We start from the raw sequence: 20,103 nt of genomic DNA on the forward strand, positions 1-20,103 counted from the left end.
ATAATTTTTAAAAAAGCTAGATGTAACTTCTCCTTAGAGGTCATCTTATGATGCCAAAGACATGTATGAAATTTGAAAGCATTTGGCAAAGCAAACCTGCTTACACGCAAAACCTTAAACTGAAATTAAAAAGAGAATTATAAAGTAGAGTTATGTAACTTGTCCTTTGGTGAAGGCATGTGGAGTATGAAAGCATCTGGCAAAGCAGTTTCTGAAAAAGCTGCTTACATGTAAAACCTAAAATTCTAAGTTAAAAAGAGGGCATCATTTTTTCAAAATATAAGCTAGAATTATGTAACTTGTCCTTGGAGGTCATCTAATGATGCGATAGACATGTATGAAAGTTAATTATAAGCAATTATATTGCTATAGGGCAATACTGAATAGTGGCGTTTTTAGAAGCAAAGTCACTGTGACAATGACCCTTGACCTGCTAACAGAAAAACATTACTGATCATAAGATGATCATAGACAATCATCCTACAGAGACTGTCGGTCGCAGGTCCAAGCCTTCCCCGATTATTTATCTGACATTAAACGGTTAACTGACATATCAATGAAAATTGACTAGTGACTGACATGAAAACAAAATAAACATACTCTTCCTGGAAAAAATGTCACTGCAAAATTGTTTAAAATTAATATCAGGTGTCAGACTACACACCTTCGCTACACTCGCAGCTTCTTTTTTAAACAGTCTGTCTTATTTAGCCTTGACTTTTTGTAGTACTTACAAAATCTATCACTTGTTCATTGTTCAAACATTAAAACTTCAAGGGCAATAAAACAACAATTATTCAAAGGGAAAAGATCCTTTCTGAACACAAACCAATAATGGTGATAATCAGCAATAAACAATTTTAAAAACCTCTAGGAGGAGCCATGACACTAGAGCTAGTGTAGTAGTCGTCATCTTCCTCCTCGTCAGTGTCCATTGGTCGTATATCATAAGGATTATCCTCATACTCATCATCATCTGTAAATGTTTAATCATGCTTCAGCAAGTATACACATCAATATGTTATAAATATCTTAATCAATCAAATCTTTAGTTAATATTTCTACTGCAAATGAGCAGCAGCAATGTTAATTTGTTACTGATTAAACTTTATGTAGACAAGATTTTATGTATACATTGTTTTCAGGAGTATGGTATTATTCCTCAATGTTCCTTATTTCTGTGGTCTATGGTTTTACTCACTGAAAGCTATATTTTATAAGCAGCAATTTCCTTACTTAATATAACATGTGGATTTAACAATCTTATAACAGGCTTGTTTAAAACTGATTTCTGCAGTATAATGAGGTGTTCAAGAAGAAACATGCACACAAAGTTTGCATTTTAATATCTGCAACCTAGACAAATTGAAATAAAATTAAATATATCCTAAACAATTTTTGTTAGGTTTAACGTCGCACCGACACAATTATAGGGCATATGGCTACTTTTCAGCTTTGATTGTGGAGGAACACCCCAGGTACCCCTCCGTGCATTATTTCATCACGGGCGGGCACCTAGGTAGAACCACCGACCTTCCGTAAGCCAGCTGGATGGCTTCCTCACATGAAGATTTCAACGCCCCGAGTGAGCCTCGAACCCTAATCGGTGAGAGGCAAGTAATTTGAAGTCGGCGACCTTATCCACTCGGCCACAGAGGCCCCTTTATCCTTAACATTGGTTCATACATGGAAATCTGGAAAACAGTCTAAAATTGAAATTTAAGAAAAAGTGGTATATTTATGAATACTATGAGACCTGTACAGTCGATTTGAAAAGCATTCTTTTGAAAATATTCTTACATGAAGCAGACTTTCTCGCGGCTGGACGTGGCCTTTCATTCTGCTTAAGAACATATTTCTGGAAATCTGTTCCACCAAATTCATTGCTGAGTGAGGCGTTGAATGCTTCAACTATATTTAACTTCATATCACATAAGTATATATCTGTCACTGTGCTTTCCTGCACTTCACGGAAAAAGTTTTTCACAGCTTGTACTATTGTCAAGGTGGCTTTCCGCACAGGGTATCTGTGAAAATAGTAACCCATAAAACAAATAAACACTACCGGTTCGTTACAGGATATTAAACACTTTGTAAACCCATTCTTTTGCCTAAATGTTTATAAGTTAATATATATTATCACATTCATATGAAATAAATTATTCTAAGTATAATACACTGAAAGAAAAATAGAATGTGCAAACAACAAACATAAAATCATGAAATAACAAAACCAAATATAGAGTTTTGGTGAACACTGTATAAGAACTAATTGAGTCAGAGCGTGCACACTATCAATTTTCGAAATACTTAAGTAACTCAAGGACAATAAGACAAGAGCTTCTAGAGCAGAGTGCAATAGGTCTACTTATTCTTCTAACAGTCAAGCTAACAACAGAATACTAAAAACTGATAAGGGAAAGAATAACAAAACATTTTTGTTACATGGAAAATTATCCAAGTGACCATGACCTAAGAGTTTTCTAAACCAAGAGCTGTTGGTTCTTCACAACTAACATTAAGTTCAGATTTAAAGGGGCACAACTGTCGTTTGAAATATTTACTAACATTATTATTATATCTAAAAATGGTGGTTACCTTCCCCATTGAGGTATCAAAAAAACAACCAAAATAGGTGCATATGTTAGGTTTGATGATAATAGACATTGTCGGTCTAAGAGTAATCGGACAGTGAATCGTCACGGTGAACTAAATCCTAGGGGTCTTCTCAAAAATATTTTTATTATTTATATTTATTGCGAGCATATTTGATGGTTCTTTCTTGAAATCCCGTTTAATATGGACTTCTTGCATTTTAAGGCTTTTACAGTTTGTCAAGTCTTAAACAGCTTGACGTTTATATTTTAATGTACTCAATTGTTCAAACGAAAAATGTGCAAATCTTTCTATATGTAATACACGTGCTTTTTGAGATCAATGCAAGGAACAATAAATAATTTTCCATACCCACAATAACTGCATTTTGAAACAAATATCACAATATTGTCGCTTCTTTGTACTTTATGAAAATGTTGGCAATCATATTCGAAGCTTGTAACGACGAAAGCTAACAATTTGTATATGCCACCAACCCCCTATATCAGCTAAAACTCTTTCCAACATGAAAGTTCTCAGCGAGCCCAAAGCACTTAGGCTATCATTTATTTATAGAGGATCCTAAAGAATATCAAAAATTTGATCCATCTATAATTTTATTATAACAAGTATCGCAGTTTGAATGTGAAATACATGCGCGTGTGCCTCCACTATTACTTTACACAAGACCATGTTGTTCATACCAAAAAGACGATTTGTATATCATTTAATTGTATTTTCTCCTTCTCTCAGATTATTTACATTTATTCACTGTTGCACACTTTTGAAATTAAAGATCTGTGAAAAGTAAAGGCGTCTGCTGGAATAGCAAACAACATGCTTTCCTTGAATTACGTTCTGTAAAAATGTTAACAAGTCAAAAGGTTTTCCGCCGCAAGAAATATATACAGTCAAACTCGCTTTATACGAACTCATCCGGACCTAAGAAATATGTTCGTATCAAACGGAATTCGTATTAATGAATGTATGACCAGATAATTTGTCCGAGCAAGTTGGGCAGTATCACCGGTATCATCAGTAAATAGATTCCGATATATGAAAGTAGTTAATAGTTTTAAACTGATTAAGTTAATTTACTCAGATAACATTGAAATTACTCAACAAACGTCATACTTAAACACGTAAAATTTATTAATTTAAATTTTAATGTGCGGTCGAGGTCCAGAGCGCCAAATTATATCCACCGCCAACATTGAAGCTTGTACTACATAACAATCATTCTAAGAGGGATAAATGTTTGTATATTTTGTAAGACACAGCTTACCTGTATCGACACTAGAACGTCAATAATGTGTTTAGAATTATTTACACCTCTTTAAATCTTGACCTGTCAATTAATTAAATTGTTTTATGTTGAAATGATACACAAAGGACCGAGTGTTTGTTTGTAAATAAGTGTGAACTACTCCTTTGTCCAGTTACCACGCGGCACAAGGTTGGCCATATTATTATTTTCAACACATTTTATAACGGCCCCGGCTTCTAAAATTAATTCGTATCAAAAGATGGAAAAGTATAATATTTAAGCTTATTGGGACTTCCAAAATGTGTTCGTATCTACCGATTATTCGTATGAAGCGAGTTCGCTATTACCGAAATAATTTAACAAAGAAAATAGAAGGACTCGGCCGGGGAATTCGGACTTCGTTCGTTTAATCCGAAAATTCGTATCAAGCGAGTTCGTATTAAGTGGACTCGACTGTATTCAGATCAGTCATAATGAATGTCCTTTTAATGATCTCAAAAATAATTGGGGTCATCTGCAAATCTAATATCTGTAGTTTATGCAAAATAACCACACTTTCCTACCCAGAATCCTAACAGAAGTAATGTAAACACCTTTCCATTACTCATCCTTATCAAAGGTTATCAGCTCACTGAACAGCTGATTATTTGTTTACATGTTATGTACGCGGATATTGATAGGTATTTAAATGACCGTGACCCCTCTTGTCAACAAAGCTTTTTAAAGTGGAAAGTGTCTTTAGCTTAGTCAGGAATCAACAAATTCATCCAAAACACTTTGTTTATTAATCTTAATAATATTCTGAATTTGGTGATACAACTTTGCAGAAATTCTTTTTATCCAAAATAAGTTAAAAATTAGAAAAATGTGGCCACTTCCAATAATTCCTTCTTCATCTAAAATTTCGGAGATGATAAACCATATCATGCTCAATACCTAAACACATAATTTGAGGAAAAATACAAGAATTAAAATATTTGTCGCTGAAATTAATTCGTTACACCATCTTTTATGAAAAAAAGTGACCTACAAAATATGGGAGGCAAAAGTTGAAAGTGCTGTAGTTTTTTGTAAAACAATTTATATGGTAAAATACTGTATTATTATGAAAGATATAATGAACACATCTGCATCATTTTTGAAATGAAAAGTCTTTATCTTAAAAAGTCACTGAAATACCTAATATTGATGACGTCATACACAACCTGTTTTTACAATTTAATATTAAGAAAAAGCATAATTCCACTAATCTCCGATAATCGTGGTAATCCTACATCACCACCAAATTATAAAATTCTTGTATCTAAGTCAAATGTACCACATGAAAGGCGGAAATTGTAGAAATAAAAATGTAAACAAAAGGATCGTGTGAATTAGGTTACGGTCATCCGAGATGGTTGTAACTTACGGTGTGTTACGAAGATGGTCGAAACGTGTCACGTGACCCAAGTTTTTTTCTTTTTTCTTTTAAAAATATATATATATATATATATATATATATATAGTAGAGAGAATTTATACGAACTAAATCACCACCACAATATACCAGACCAATTACGGCAAAGCGCCTAGCAGTACAAACGAACACGCACATGCCACAGCAAGTCCACTAACCCAATAAGATGAGTTTCGATGCTGCTTTATATACGAGCCCGAATTGTACTACACATTCGTACTGGTTCAACATTTGCATATATATACTCAAATCTCTGTTTACATGTCTCACAAATCAGTAGTGATATTTTAGTCTTTTTAACTGATTGGGACCAGAGAAGCTATATTTTCTGTCTCTGAAAGTTAACTGGATCTCGAGGATACGTTGCATATATAGAGATAGTTTGCATTAAGGGATATAAATATATTCAGAACAGTTGACTTTACCATACGTGAGATCTGCTAGGATACAAGTTCGCATTATAAATTATTATATAGTAGAGAGAATTTATACGAACTAAATCACCACCACAATATACCAGACCAATTACGGCAATCATTTAAATAAAGTATTAGTGTATCACACATCTACGAACAAAAAAAATCTGTACAGGATCGAAAACCTGTCACGTAACTTGCTCCATGTCCCACACGCGAAAATTTTTTAGCATACCAATAAACCCACCGCCTCCTGGCGGCGGGTAACAACAGCAGCCAATCGAGCGTTGTTATGTCTAGAATGATTTGCCTTTCGGTGACGTCATAGGCATATGATTCCATGGCAATTTAAAGCATACTGCCCATATATCTTTGCGAATGCAGAGGTCAGGTTAATATTTTAAGATGGTGTTTATGTCCCCATAAGTTATTTGGCTGTACTGGACAGATCACTTTTTCACTAAATTGTTATAAGCACTTATATTGTTTCGTTTGTTTGGTGGGGTTCAACGTCGCACCGACACATTTATAGGTCATATGGCGACTTTCCATCTTTGATGGTAGAGGAAGATCCAAGGTGCCCCTCCGTGCATTATTTCATCACGAGCGATTTATATTGCATTAACATGTATTATTATATACCTTTCTATAAATAGGAACAAAAAAGCCGTTAAAACCGTTCATTATTCCCGCTGTTGGCGAATCCATAATGGCGCAGTGTGGCTTACTTGCCATAGTCAGTGCGTTCAGACGTTGACGTAATGAAGCAACATCATTATAGCAGGTGAATGGGTTCTGAATCATTTTCACATCTATTGTCAAAAAATGATGGCAAATGACGCTTATAAATTTATGGAAAATATGAAAAATGAAAACACCAAAATAAATATGAAGCGAAGGTTTAAAATAAAAAGGTCAATAAACAGCTGGTCTTTTTTTTTTTTTTTTTTTTTGATTTGATTATACTTTTAATACAACGTAAATAAAACATGTTTGTTTAGATACCCAACAAATGAGTCAACTTAACTTCAATTTAATTCAACAATTGCAGAAAGTGCAACAAAGGCTGTATAAAAAGATAACCTTAGTTAAATGTGTTCTACTTACAAATGATATGTAGATGATGTAAAAGAAAATATACAGTGATGTACATGTACCTCATATATAACACATAGCTTTTAACACATACTTGTCTACAGTACATTGTAAAAGTCATAAAAAGTTGTCAACGGCAAGGCACTTCAAATTTGGTAAATTGGATATAAAACCATAAACAAAAACATGAAAATTTATTTCATTAAAATATCTTTCCCTCATGAACAGAAGATATGACATTTTCACATGTGGCTATACCATAATAATTACAAATATCTATGGTTGGCTCTTTAACCTTTACCTGCAGATTGGAAGTCTTGTGCTCATTCCGCTATCAGAGCAAACAAATTTTCATAAATCTCTATCCAAACATAGAAGAGAATTTTTATACTATTTTCACTCCATGAAAGATTCACTGAAACAAACAAATATCTGACACAAATGTAGTAAAGAGCCTATGGGAAACCTTTCAGATTCATCAAATACTATACAATACTATACAATTCTTGCCTTCACTGTGGTCAGCATGAGGATTTATTATTGAAAAGCGATAATGGCCAAGGATGTATCCCTAAGTCACTTGTTAAATCTGCACAAGAGGCCAAACTGGGCCTAAGTCACTCACCCGAGGAGGACCTTGAGCTTTTGACCGAGTTTAGTAAACACCCTGGGACCCATTAAGCTGATCAATAAGTTATTTAAAGCTTTTTCTATTTTTGCTGTGATGTCCTAACAACATTATAGCAAACTCAAGCCAGGCCAATAAAGTTGATGAGAAGTAGTTTAAAAACTTTTCAGTTCTGGCAACCTCTACATGCAGTCAAGCAGAAAAATCTATAGAAAACTAAGAAAGGTTCACGACTCCATCCAATAATAAGTTCAAAGATCTTTCGAGCATTTCATGGTTTGTTTAAAAATTTTCTATTTTTTTTTTTGCTCTAGTAAGTGGAATCATCTGAATGAAATGAAGACGGGTACAAGGATGCTATGGAACAAGTATGAAGATCCATTAAGTGGTTTACAAGAATAAGTCATCTAAAATGCCCTTTACTTCTATTTTTAGCTCTGGCAGACCCCAAAAGGGGTGAAGCTTGAATAAAATTGAGAGATGACCATACAAGATTACTACAGACCAAAGCTGGTGATAAATCATTTAGCACTTCTTAATGAGTTGTTTAAAGATCTTTCTATTTTCATCTCTAGTGGCTCCAAGAAGGGGCCAAGCAAAATCTTTGAATAAATTTGAGAGAGGACTATACGAAGATGCAAAATACCAAATTTGGTGAAAAAAAATCAAGTGCTTCATGAAAAAAAGACGTGTAAAGATTTTCCTATTGTATAGCTGTTGAGGCTACTAAAATGGGCCAAGCAGTTTTGACTGAATAAACTCTGCGCGAGGAGCTAACAAGGATGTTACAGACTGAGTTTGGCGAATATCCAGCATCTGCCTCATGAGAAGTCATTTATATGTTTTTTATATTTTAATCTCTTGTGTCCCTTTAAAAGGACCAAGCCAGAACTGAGAGGACTTTACAACATTGCTAAAGACCAAGTTTGGAGAAGATCCATCAAGTGGTTCTTGAGAAGTTGTTAAAATATCTGGTCTTAATGGCACGCCCAGTTTTATAATGGCCCTCGGGCATTTATGGCGCTAAGAAAGCACAAACAAACTGTATATTAACCTCTTAACAATAAGTATTTGGGTACTCTGTGTTTCCAGGAAATCTACCCTTACATTTTATTTTTTACTATTTAATCAAGAGCTTAAACTTGGCACGATATATAATACATTCTGCTTGCTTTACATTCTGTTGCGATCAAACCAGTGCAAACGCATTTTTGCCGTATTTCTATTGCTGTGTCACAGTTAAATACACTCTACCTGCACCCTGAATCTAAGAGAATTTTGAAAATTGGAATAGTTAAAAAACGTCCTTATACTTTAAAATCATTGAAACCGTTTCGCTAACATGAAAATATAAACACGAACATATCGAAGTCAGTAGATATAATATTAGTAATATGTATGATCGGAATATGTATATAACTAACTTAAAAATGCCTGAAACGACTCATGCTTGAAAAAAACACAAAGGTAAAAAATAAACTTCAAAATTGTGTCGTCAAACTACTTTATACGATCAGTTTTTTTGCGGAATATTCTAACACGACCCGTTTCATTTTCCTTTTAAACAAAGCAGGCAGAAAACTGTATGCTATTAAACATTCTATCATGGCTCTGTTTGATTGCCAGTTAAACAAAGAATGAAATCAAGCTCTGTATATTCTGCGATAAACAACGGTTGACGCGCGGACCGCCGGTAAGAGAGCATTATGACGTCAATTATGACGTTAAATTGCCGCACACATTACTCCTCGGGTAAATGAAGTCCAGCATAATATCTATTAAAATATGTCAATGAGCATGTCAGAATGAAAACAATCAAGGCCTTCTTGTGATTTATCGTCTACTTTACCACGGTTCATCGTTCAGATGCTTCAGTATTTAACCGATCGGGCTAACGCCCTTGTGGTTCAATTCCTACGCATCTGATCTCTGAACCGTGGTAAATTAGACGATAAACAACTCGAAGGCCTTGATTATTTGTTAATTCTAACATGGCTTGATTTGATTTCCAGTTAAACAAAGAAGATCAAGCTCTGTATATTCTGCGATAAACAACGGTTGACGCGCGGACAGGTAAGAGAGCATTATGACGTCATAATTGACGTCAAATTGCCGGCCGCATGACGTCCGATTCATTACTCCTCGGGTAAATGAAGCCCAGCATAATAATATTATCTATTAAAATATTTCAATGAGCATGCGCCTTCTTGTGATGTATAGTCTACGAGCGTAATTTACCATTGTTCATCGTTCAGATGCTTCGGTATTTAAATTCCTACGCATCTGAACTCTGAAACGTGGTAAATTAGACGATAAACCACTCGAAGGTTTGATTATTTGTTAAACAATTCATTTTTATGACGTCACAATTATCGCACCATAGCGTTAAACGGCATAGTAAATCAAATGTATACATAACATATGCAAACATCGCCTGGTGAGATTGAAATGAAAAGTATGGTGTGAAAAGTTATTGTGTACAGTTGTAGGGACGTGATGTTAAAGGAACTGTTATTTAACATACTGCAATTTTTAACTTTTTCATAGATCCAGGAAGGAACAGCACAAAGCCGGCTTCAACCACCCGATCAGAATGTTACAGATTTTGCATTTGCTACATGTTATAATTAGTGAAACTTTTTAACCGGCAAAACAAGAATGTTTCACTTTGGGTTTCGTTTTTTATTAACTTTAGAAATGAAATTTTAAATGTCCTGAGCATTATACATAAAAATGCATTTCGAGACGCCCCTTTGATAGTGCGCATCCCATGTTCACAGTCAGACTACACGTAAACCGACAATGTCTAATAGGGACTATACTGAAAAGATGATAAGTGTTTCATGGGGTTTTAATGAACACTATCACATTAAATATCTTATCCTTTTTAGGAATTGAAGGGGAGGGAAGGGGATATGGTTTAATGTCACATTGAATGCTCCAGGGTATTATTTAAGGAATGGGTAAGTACCTAGGTAGAGCCTTTCTGTATGTCAGCTAGTTGGTCCCAAAACTAGTTTGCTCAAGCCTTTACGTGTTTTAGTATCATAGCTTTTCTTACTTGTTATCTATGGCACATCAAATGTTGCATAATTCAATACCTTTGCTCTATAATGCCATTTATTTGTCTAAATTATAGTATTTTTGTTGTTTTCTGTTTCAATACTTTGTGGTATGTTTTCATACTGATATCATCTTGTTTGAATTAAATTTTATCCTATAACATTCTATATATGTCCAAACAAATTTCATGTTTCTCTAAAGTGAGTATATTATGCAAAAGCAGATAGTTTGCTGAAAAGCCAAGTTCAAATTTGTTGCAACAGATCGACCAACCAACCGTAAGATGGATGACCCTTTCTAAACCATGCTTTCAGGGTATAAATATGTAACACATATCTCCTCTTCAGGGAGATCATGTTTATGAAGTTAAAAAAGGAAGTACTTTTTGAGGAAATGGTTATGGGTGCCCCTGCCTGTGTCCACCCCAGAAAAAAGTATGTCATGAATATCTTCACTCCATAGAGGACATACTTATTATATTTCAATGAAAAGCCTTTAAAACAGTGGAGGTAAAGTGCCACCATAAACGTGGGGGGGGGGGGATTGGGTTATGGGTGCTACAGCCTTGGTCCATCCGAGAAACGTATGTCATGCATGTAAACAAGAGGTCCACAAAGCGGTGCAATATACGCCTGAATTTCTAGATCAGATGAGGAGCAAGTTTACAGAAAAAATGCTCTGTGTGTGAGAAGGGGATGTTATGTACCAGTGGTTGAATGGTTGAAGGGTTCACACAAAATAGAACAGATCTGAACTCAATATTGTGACCTCGACCTTTTAACTACCTACTAAATTTATGTGCTCTGCACAGCGTCTCGTAGCCACCTACCTACGTGCAGAGTTCGAAGTCAATACCTAGAACGTTTATTAAGTTATGTTCTGGTCACAAAATATGACAGACATTGCTATAACCTTGACCTGCCTACTAGGTCCATGCCCTAAACTACTAAGGAACAAAAATATACATGTGATTTTTAGGGATTTCTTTGGACAGTGTGTGTGTGTTCGTGTTTAGCATCTTTTTCAATAACTTTTCAGTCATATAAACGACGTTGGTACCTTCTTGAAGCAGTGAGTGCAATGCCCAACTTTATAGTGCTGCCTCAGTGGAATACCAAGCCATAGACACGTGACATGATACCCCACCAAGTCACATTATACTAACACTGGGCTGACCAGTCCAAGTACTATCCTCTACAAGCGAGGAAGCTACCAGTACAATTTTTCTCGTCTTTGGTATGACGCGGCCAGGGATCAAACTCATGACATCCTGCACTCAAAGCGGGCACTCTGTTGTACTTCTCAAATCAAATCATCACCGCCTATCTTTATTCTTGACCTTTGAACTGCTGATAAAGTTTATGAGCTATGCACATAATGTAATTGCCATCTACCTATTTGACAAGTTTCAATTTAACACCTTGAATGGTTATTCATTTTTGCTATGAACACAAAATATGACAGATAGATTTGACCTGGCCGTAACCTTCATCTTTGACCTACAGTCTTGGTTCTTGTTCTCTGCACACTGTCCTTTTGCCGCCTACTTATATGCCAAGATTGAGATCAATACCATGAATGGTTAATAAGTTATGCGCCAGACACAAAATATGAAGGATAAATTCACCTTTGAGCCCCATTTGTGACCTTGAACTCACACCTAATGAACAAGTTAATGCATTCTGCACATCGCCTCTACGCCATCTACTATATGCCATGTTTAAAGTCAGTATCTTGAATGGTTACTGAGTTGTGCTCTGGACACGAACTATGACAGACAGACAGACAGTAGTTATGTTGCTATTCCTGTGTTCTCTCTATTGTTCCTTCTAGTCACATAAAAAACAGGATTACTGTTATCTACTGTTCTTAGCCACTTAACTGTCCTACTCTAAGTACAGACAGACAGACAGATTGACAGATGCATGCATCATCACATAAGATGCACATTTTTCTAAAACTGGCACATAAAAATGTAGCTTTTTAGAAAGTTAATAAGATTTTCCTATAAACTGACCATATGACCTTACGTTTGCTAACAGATAGCCCAGTTTCAAATTCACATAGATGTAATAAAGACAAAAATTCTGACCAAATTCTGAACATATTTCATGTTGACAGAGTAGAACATGTAGCATCTGGAATGGTTAATAACCATTTAACCTAATGACCTAAATTTTTACTCCAGATGACCAAGTTTCAAACTTTACTTCGTTTTATAGGCACACAGTCTGACTAGTTTCCATCTTGACAAGGTGAAATCATGCTGTCTCTGAAGTATTAACCAGATTTTCCAATGATTTGACCTACTGACCTAGATTTTGACAAAAGACGACCCAGTATCAATCCTATCACAGATTTTATAAAGGAACCTTTTCATAATGCAACACTTGTGACCTCTCAAGTGTTACCAGTGTAATTAGGACAACAAGCGATGCATGCCCGACCAAGGATCACGGACCTATACTAACAGTTTATCTTAAATCTTTCATTTAAACAAGAGGGCCATGATGGCCCTAGGTCGCTCACCAGAGTAACACAACATAACAAACATTTTTGACCTAGTGACCCGGTTTTTGAAACCACATGACCAAGTTTTGTCTGAGTTTTTAAGATGAAAAACATTCTGTCCAAGTTTTATGATGATTGGAGCAGAAATGTGGCCTCTAGTGTTTTTTTCTTCGATTTGGCCTAGTAACCTAGATTTTTACCCAACTGGAGCTAATTATTAACATGTCCGAAATTCCATGGAGAAAAATATTCTGACCAATTTCCTTACGATTGGACCAAAAAATGTGGCCCGAGTGTAAACAAGCATTTTCTTTCATTTGACCTAGTGACCAAGTTCTTGACACCACATAACCCAGATTAAAATTCGTCCATGTTTTCATGAAACCAAACATTCTGACAAAGTTTCTTGAAGATTAGAGCAAAAAAGTGGCCTCTAGAGTATAAACAAACTGTTCCTTTGATTTTAACAAGTGACCTAGTTCTTAACCCTGTATGACCCAGAGTAGAAATCATACAAGACTTCATGATGCCAATCATTCTGACCAAGTTTTATGAAGATTGAATAAAAAATGTAGCTCCTAGAGTGTTAACCAGATTTTCCTTTGATTTGACCGGGTGACCAAGTTTTTTTAACCCACATGATCCAGATTTAAACTTGGCATAGAGGTCATCAAGATAAACATTTTGACCAAGTTTCATGAAGATAGGGTCATAAATGTGGCCTATAGAGACTTAACAAGCTTTTCCTTTAATTTGACTGGGTGACCTTGTTTTTGACCGCACATGACCAGATTCAAACCTGACCTAGAAATAATCAAGACAAACATTCTGACCAACTCTCATGGGTTTCAAACTTAAAATTTGGTGTCTAGAGTGTTAACAAGATTTTCCTTTAATCTGGCTTAGTGACCTAAGTTTTGACCCGACATGACCCAGATTCAAACGTGGCCTCGGAATCATCAAGATAAACATTCTGACCCAGTTTCTTGAACATAGGGTCATAAATGTGGCCTCTAGAGTGTTAACAAGCTTTTACTTTGATTTGACTGGGTGAGCTAGTTTTTGACCCCACATGACCCTAATTTAATCATGGCCTAGAGATCTTCAAGATAAACATTATGACCAAGTTTCATGAAGATAGGTTCATAAATGTGTGCTCTAGAGTGTAAACAAGCTTTTTCTCTAATTTGACTGAGTGACCTAGTTTTTAAACCTACATGACCCAGATTCAAACTTGGCCTAGAAATCATCAAGACAAGCATTTTGATCAATTCTCATAAGTTTCAAACTTAAAATGTGATCTCTAATGTGTGAACAAGATTTTCCTTAGATCTGGCCTAGTGACCTAGTTTTTGACCTAGTTTTGACTCGACCCAGATTCATACTTGGCCTGAATATCATCTAGATAAACATTCTGACCAAGTTTTATGAGGATAGGGCCATAAATGTGGCCTCTAGGGTGTAAACAAGCTTTTCACTTAGGTTGACTGGGTGACCTAGTTTTTGACCCCACATGACCCAGATTCAAACTTGACCCAGAAGTCACCAAGGCAAACAGTCTGACTAATTCTCATGAGTTTCAAACTTAAAATGCGGTCTCTAGAATGTTAACAAGATTTTCCTTTGGTCTGGCCTAGTTTTTGACCCCACATGATCCAGTTTCAAAAATGGCCTAGGAATCCTCAAGATAAACATTCTGACTAAGTTTCATGAAGAAAAGGTCATACATGTGTCCTCTAGAGTGTTAACAAGATTGATTTGACCGGGTGACCTAGTTTTTGACCCAACATTACCCAGATTCGAACTTGGCCTAGAGGTCAACAAGGTAAACGTTGTGACAAAGTTTCGCAAAGACAGTGTCAAAAATGTGGTCTCTATAGAGTGTTAACAAGCTTTACCTTTAATTTGACCTAGTGACCTAGTTTTTGCCCCCAGATGACCTTATATCTAACTTGTCCAAGATTTTATTGAGGGAAACATTCTGACAAAGTTTCATTAGGATTGAACCAAACTTGTGACCTCCAGAGTGTTAACAGTCAAATTGTTGACGACGGACGAGGACGATGAACACAGGGCGATCACAAAGGCTCACCTTGAGCACTTCGTGCTCTAGTGAGCTAAAAATGAAGGCTCATAACTGATTAATCAGTTTAACAAGCCTTCGAGGAAGACATTTCATGAAGGTAACTGATCATTCTCTTGCCCGGATTGTGTCATCATATGAAGAAGCCATCCATCTGGCTTGCAGATCAACGGTGATTCAAGTCAAGTCGAAAATAATGAAAACTATTATCAAATACTCACCCGTATGTACCACAACTTATAGCTGGCATAGCAACTGATGTGAGACTTCTTGTAGAAGCTTGCTGAAGACACTTAAAGACAGCTTCTGCCAACATCTCATCTTCCTTCATCATGCCTCCCCTCCAAACTGGTCCCCTTACATGTACGATAAAATCTGCCTTTAACTTTCCTGCAGTACTAACAAATGTATCACCGTCATCAAGTCTGCCTTCGTATTTTATGTATTCAGTACATTCCCTCTGTATTTCTTTGCCACCTTCAAATATGAAAATTCAAACGGTATTTACATTTTCAAAAGGGTGTATTAAGATTTAACTTTAAAAACACGAGGGCCATGATGGCCCTAGGTCGCTCACTAAAGTAACACACCATAACAAACATGTTTGACCTTGTGACCTGGTTTTGACACTACATGACCCAGTTTCAAACTCGTCTGAGTTTTCAAGGAGATAAACATTTTATCCAAAATTCATTAAGATTGGAGCAAACATGTGGCCTCTAGTGTTTTATTCTTCGATTTGGCCTTGTTACCTAGTTTTTTTACCCAACCGGACCCAATTTTCAACCCGTCCGAAATTTTATGAAAACAAATATTCTGACCAATTCTCATTGAGATTGGACCAAAAATGTGGCATGAGTGTAAACTAGAATGTGTCTGTAGGACACAGGGTGTGCCCCCACTGGTACATTTGTACATACACTTTATGAGCTATTAGCATCACAAACAAAACATCCACGCTATTTCAAGGGCCGTAACTCTGTAATAAGCGCTGAAATTCTCAAGAAGAATGCCAGGTGTGCAAGGTCACATCAGGATAAAGACTCAAGCAAGGTGTCATGAATTTACATCAAAATACTTTTTGAGCTAGGTACATTATTAGGTGAAAATGTGCATAATGACTATTTCAGGAGCCATAACCTTAAAAATAGGGGGTGGAGCCAGTCAAAAAATTAATGGTGCACAAGTGTATACAAGATGAAGGCTCATGCGAGTTTTCATCCATTTATATCATATACTTTTTGAGCTAGGTGCGTCACAAGGTGAAAATGTGCATTCTTAACTATTTCAGGGGCAATAACTCTGGAAATAGGGGGCGGAGGCAGACAAACAATAGGAGGTGCGCAAGTTTATATAATGATAAAGACTCATCAAGGTTTCATCCATTTATATAAAATACGTTTTGAGTTAGACGCGTCACAAGGTGAAAATGTGCATTTTCAACTATTTCAGGGGCCATAACCCTATTACCTACAATTAGTTTTTCTTTTATTTGACCAGGTGACCTAGTTTTTTATCCCAGATGACCCAGATCATAATTTTATGTAGATTTTATCAAGACAAACATTCTGACTAATTCTCATGAGTTTCAAACTTAAAATATGGTGGTCTCTAGAGTGTTAACAAGATATTTCTTTGATCTGAACTTGTGCCCTAGTTTTTATCCTAAATGGCCAAGATTCAAACTTGGCCTAACAATCATCAAGATAAACATGTTGACCAAGTTTCATGAAGATAGGTTCATCAAAATGGCCTCCAGAGTGTTAACAAGCTTTTTCTTTGGTTTGACCGGGAGACCTAATTTTTGACCCCACATGACCCTGATTCAGACGACCTACATGTCATCAAGATAAATATTCTGATGAAGTTTCATGAAGATAGGGTCATAAATGTGGCCTCTAGAGTGTTACACAACAACAAGCTTTTTCTTTAATTTGACTGAGTGACCTAGTCTTTGAGCCCATATAACCCAGATTCGAACTTGACCTAGGGGTCATCAAAACTGTCTGACCAGTTCTCATGAGCTTAAAACTTAAAATGTGGTCTTAGAGTGGTAACAAGACTTTCCTTTGAACTGGCCTAGTAACCTAGTTTTTGACCCAAATTCAAACTTGGCCTAAAGATTATCAAGATAAACATTCTGATCAAGTTTCATAAAGATAGGGTCATAAATATGGACTCTAGAGTGTTAACAAATATTTTATTTTATCTGACCGGGTGACATGGCCCAGATTCAATCTTAGCCTAGAGGTCAATAGAACAAACATTCTGACCAAGTTTCATGAAGGTAAGGTCATAAATGCGGCCTCTAGAGTGTTAACAAGATTTTTCTTTGATCTAGCCTACTAATCTAGCTTTTGACCCCACATGACCCAGTTTCAAACTTGACCTAGAGATCATCAAGACAAGTACTCTGACCAAGTTTCATAATGATAACACTGGCCTCTAGAGTGTTAATAAGGCAAATGTTGACGCACAACGGGATTACAGACGACGCTGGACAATGACCAGTCACAATAGCTCACCTTTAACACTTCATGCTCTGATGAGCTAATAAACCCTGTTAAAACTTTTATAACAGCATTTTGACTTAGAGATTACCTGATTTTATAACAAATGAAAATCAACTAGCTAGCATTGTACTGTGTGCATATTTATTAATATTTTTTGCCCTTTAAGCAACACAGTCAAAAGTCAATCTTTTTCTAATTTTATCTTTCCAACAAAATTCATGTGGGAAATCTCCAGCTTCTGGCAATGGCCCATTTCAAACAAAGTAGTCCTGTCTACAAAGGTTTTATGGATCCGATCTGTGTTTCATGAGGTAAGGGCAATTAACTTCGAAAAGATTCATCAAGCTAGACGCCCGTTAAGTAGATTTTTGCAACTTCTTTACCTAACTATCATCCTTATGTACTAGAGTTGAGGTAAAATCTAGCTTCTGGTGAATTACATTGCTTTAAGAAAAATTTAAAGTCAAAATTATGTTAAGCAAACCTTTTTGCACAAGAGCTTTTCCAAGTCCTCCAGTTAAACTGAGTTTGTCATCTGCTAAGTTTACAATCATACCAACAGTCAGCTCTGTCATGTCACCCTCTGCTGTATATATATTCCTACAATCATATGCCTTACAATAACCTATGATTTTCAGTCCTTTAATTCCAATATTTTCATTCACTTCACTGTGTGCTGGAATTGTATCATAGGGATCATCAAGAATTTCCTCATCATAATCATCACCCTTCACAGACACCACACATGCCAGTGTACTTTCTATTGTATTAAGGTTGTCTTTTCCTTTCGGGGTTTGCATGTGATCAGCTAACCCAGGTTTGCTCAAGATATATTCACGCTGTTGTACTCTTTTTAATAATGCCAACAGATCTGATCTTGCTTTTTGGATACCATCTTCCGTTCCATGGACTTCAAATCCTCCATATCCTGGTACTGACACTATCTGTATATGACTGTGCTGTAAAACTTTTGCAATATTTTGAAGTTCGCTTTTATGATGTCTTTCAATCAGACGACAGACATTCTTGGTACATGTGACTTTTACTTCTGTCACAGTGGTCAAACGGAGGAACTTTTTCAAACTATCGACTATTTCATTTGATATATCATCAGTAGCACAAATCTGAACTTTTCTAGCATCCTCTGATACTTTTATGTAGCTTTTTCCAGTATGGTGAGCATGTAATTCATCAACTTTAGTGTGCCAACCTTCTGAATTCACCAATGTTTTCGAAGCATTTTTAAGAGCAATAGTGTTTTCAATGACTGACCCACGTATTACACTCAAACAATCTTGAATTTGTTCAACAGATGTACTGTATACAACCAAGCCTCCGTCTATGATATCCCACACTGCTGTGAGATGATATGCTTTTAATTTTTTAACTATGTGGTCATTTGTCTGTTTCAAAAGGAACAACCCAGCTGCTAGATCGGATATTTTGTCAATACTAGCACTTGCAAATCTGCTTTTCATTTCATACATCTTCAACTTTGCATCACGTACCTGCCCTAATGGCCCTTCAAAAACAATCTCATTTTTGTTTTGGTTTATTATTACCTTTAGGTCAGGGAAAAGATTCTCCATTTCTGCGGGAAATTTATCAGCTAAAAGCATTTTTGTTTCAATTAATTTCAATGACGTGAAAACTTCTTTAATTTTTTCACGCTCCATCTCTATTTCTGCCATGACCTTTTTTCTAACAAAAACAATCTTTTTTGAAAGACTTTCAGTAACACGTTTGTTCCCTACAAGTGTTATAATGCCCTCATTTTTATCTACGAATATAGCAACAGCTTCTGGATTATCTATTGTGACAGTTTTTAGTTCTTCCATTACTTTAGACCAAATATCCTGCAGCACTGGCACTTTGTTAACAAAAATGTTCTTCATGAAGACTCGAAAGTTCTGCTCTGCTGTTTCCTTCCACTGCTTTACCAATCTGAAACAATCCTTCACTTTTCTTGTTAATGTACATGTCAAAACAACATGTCCAGTTTCATCAGGCCAATATATCTTTGTGTAAAAAGTGTCCAGCTGTATTTCTAAAGCTGAGCGATTCTGATTGGAATGTTTCATAAATTTGATTTTTTTAGGGTCAACATCTTTAAGTACTAAGTCTTCTGGTATACGTAACATTCTTTCAGCTATTTCTCCTTCTGGTCTGCCAAGGCAATCATGGTAACGTTTCACATTAAGATGTTTTCCACATAATTTGTGTTTCTTTTCTAAAATTGTATCAATTACTGAAACAAAATGATAAAAATGATGTATTTATACAGTTTATGTTACGTATTGTTTCTCGTCATGTCAGCATCATTCTGTAAGATCAGACAATTGTAAGGATGTGTCTTGCTTAGTTTGAAAAATTATTCACTTTAGCTTGTTTCTGCTGATCTGAATTAGACCCCCGCACATATATTTCCATTTTCGTCTTAGTTTTTGCACCTTTATAAAATCATAAGCATTACCCA

General features: G+C 35.9%; 1 protein-coding gene across 3 annotated transcripts in view; it reads right to left on the reverse strand.

Moving 5' to 3' along the window:
- LOC123547549 (protein mono-ADP-ribosyltransferase PARP14-like) overlaps positions 1–20,103 on the reverse strand; it is a 163,860-nt gene that overhangs the window by 68,888 nt on the left and 74,869 nt on the right. For all 3 annotated transcript variants that reach the window (XR_008372493.1, XM_053551801.1, XM_053551800.1), the window contains 4 exons: positions 18,112–19,875; positions 15,336–15,591; positions 1,801–2,027; positions 869–976 (listed from right to left, as the gene is read on the reverse strand). Coding sequence is in view for 2 of the 3 variants with exons in the window: in XM_053551801.1 (XP_053407776.1) it covers positions 869–976; positions 1,801–2,027; positions 15,336–15,591; positions 18,112–19,875 (2,355 nt within the window). In the remaining variant the exon portion in view is untranslated. The remainder of the gene's footprint in view (positions 1–868; positions 977–1,800; positions 2,028–15,335; positions 15,592–18,111; positions 19,876–20,103) is intronic.

This window comes from Mercenaria mercenaria, chromosome 9 (genome assembly GCF_021730395.1).
Source record: "Mercenaria mercenaria strain notata chromosome 9, MADL_Memer_1, whole genome shotgun sequence".
Lineage (NCBI taxonomy): Eukaryota > Metazoa > Mollusca > Bivalvia > Venerida > Veneridae > Mercenaria > Mercenaria mercenaria.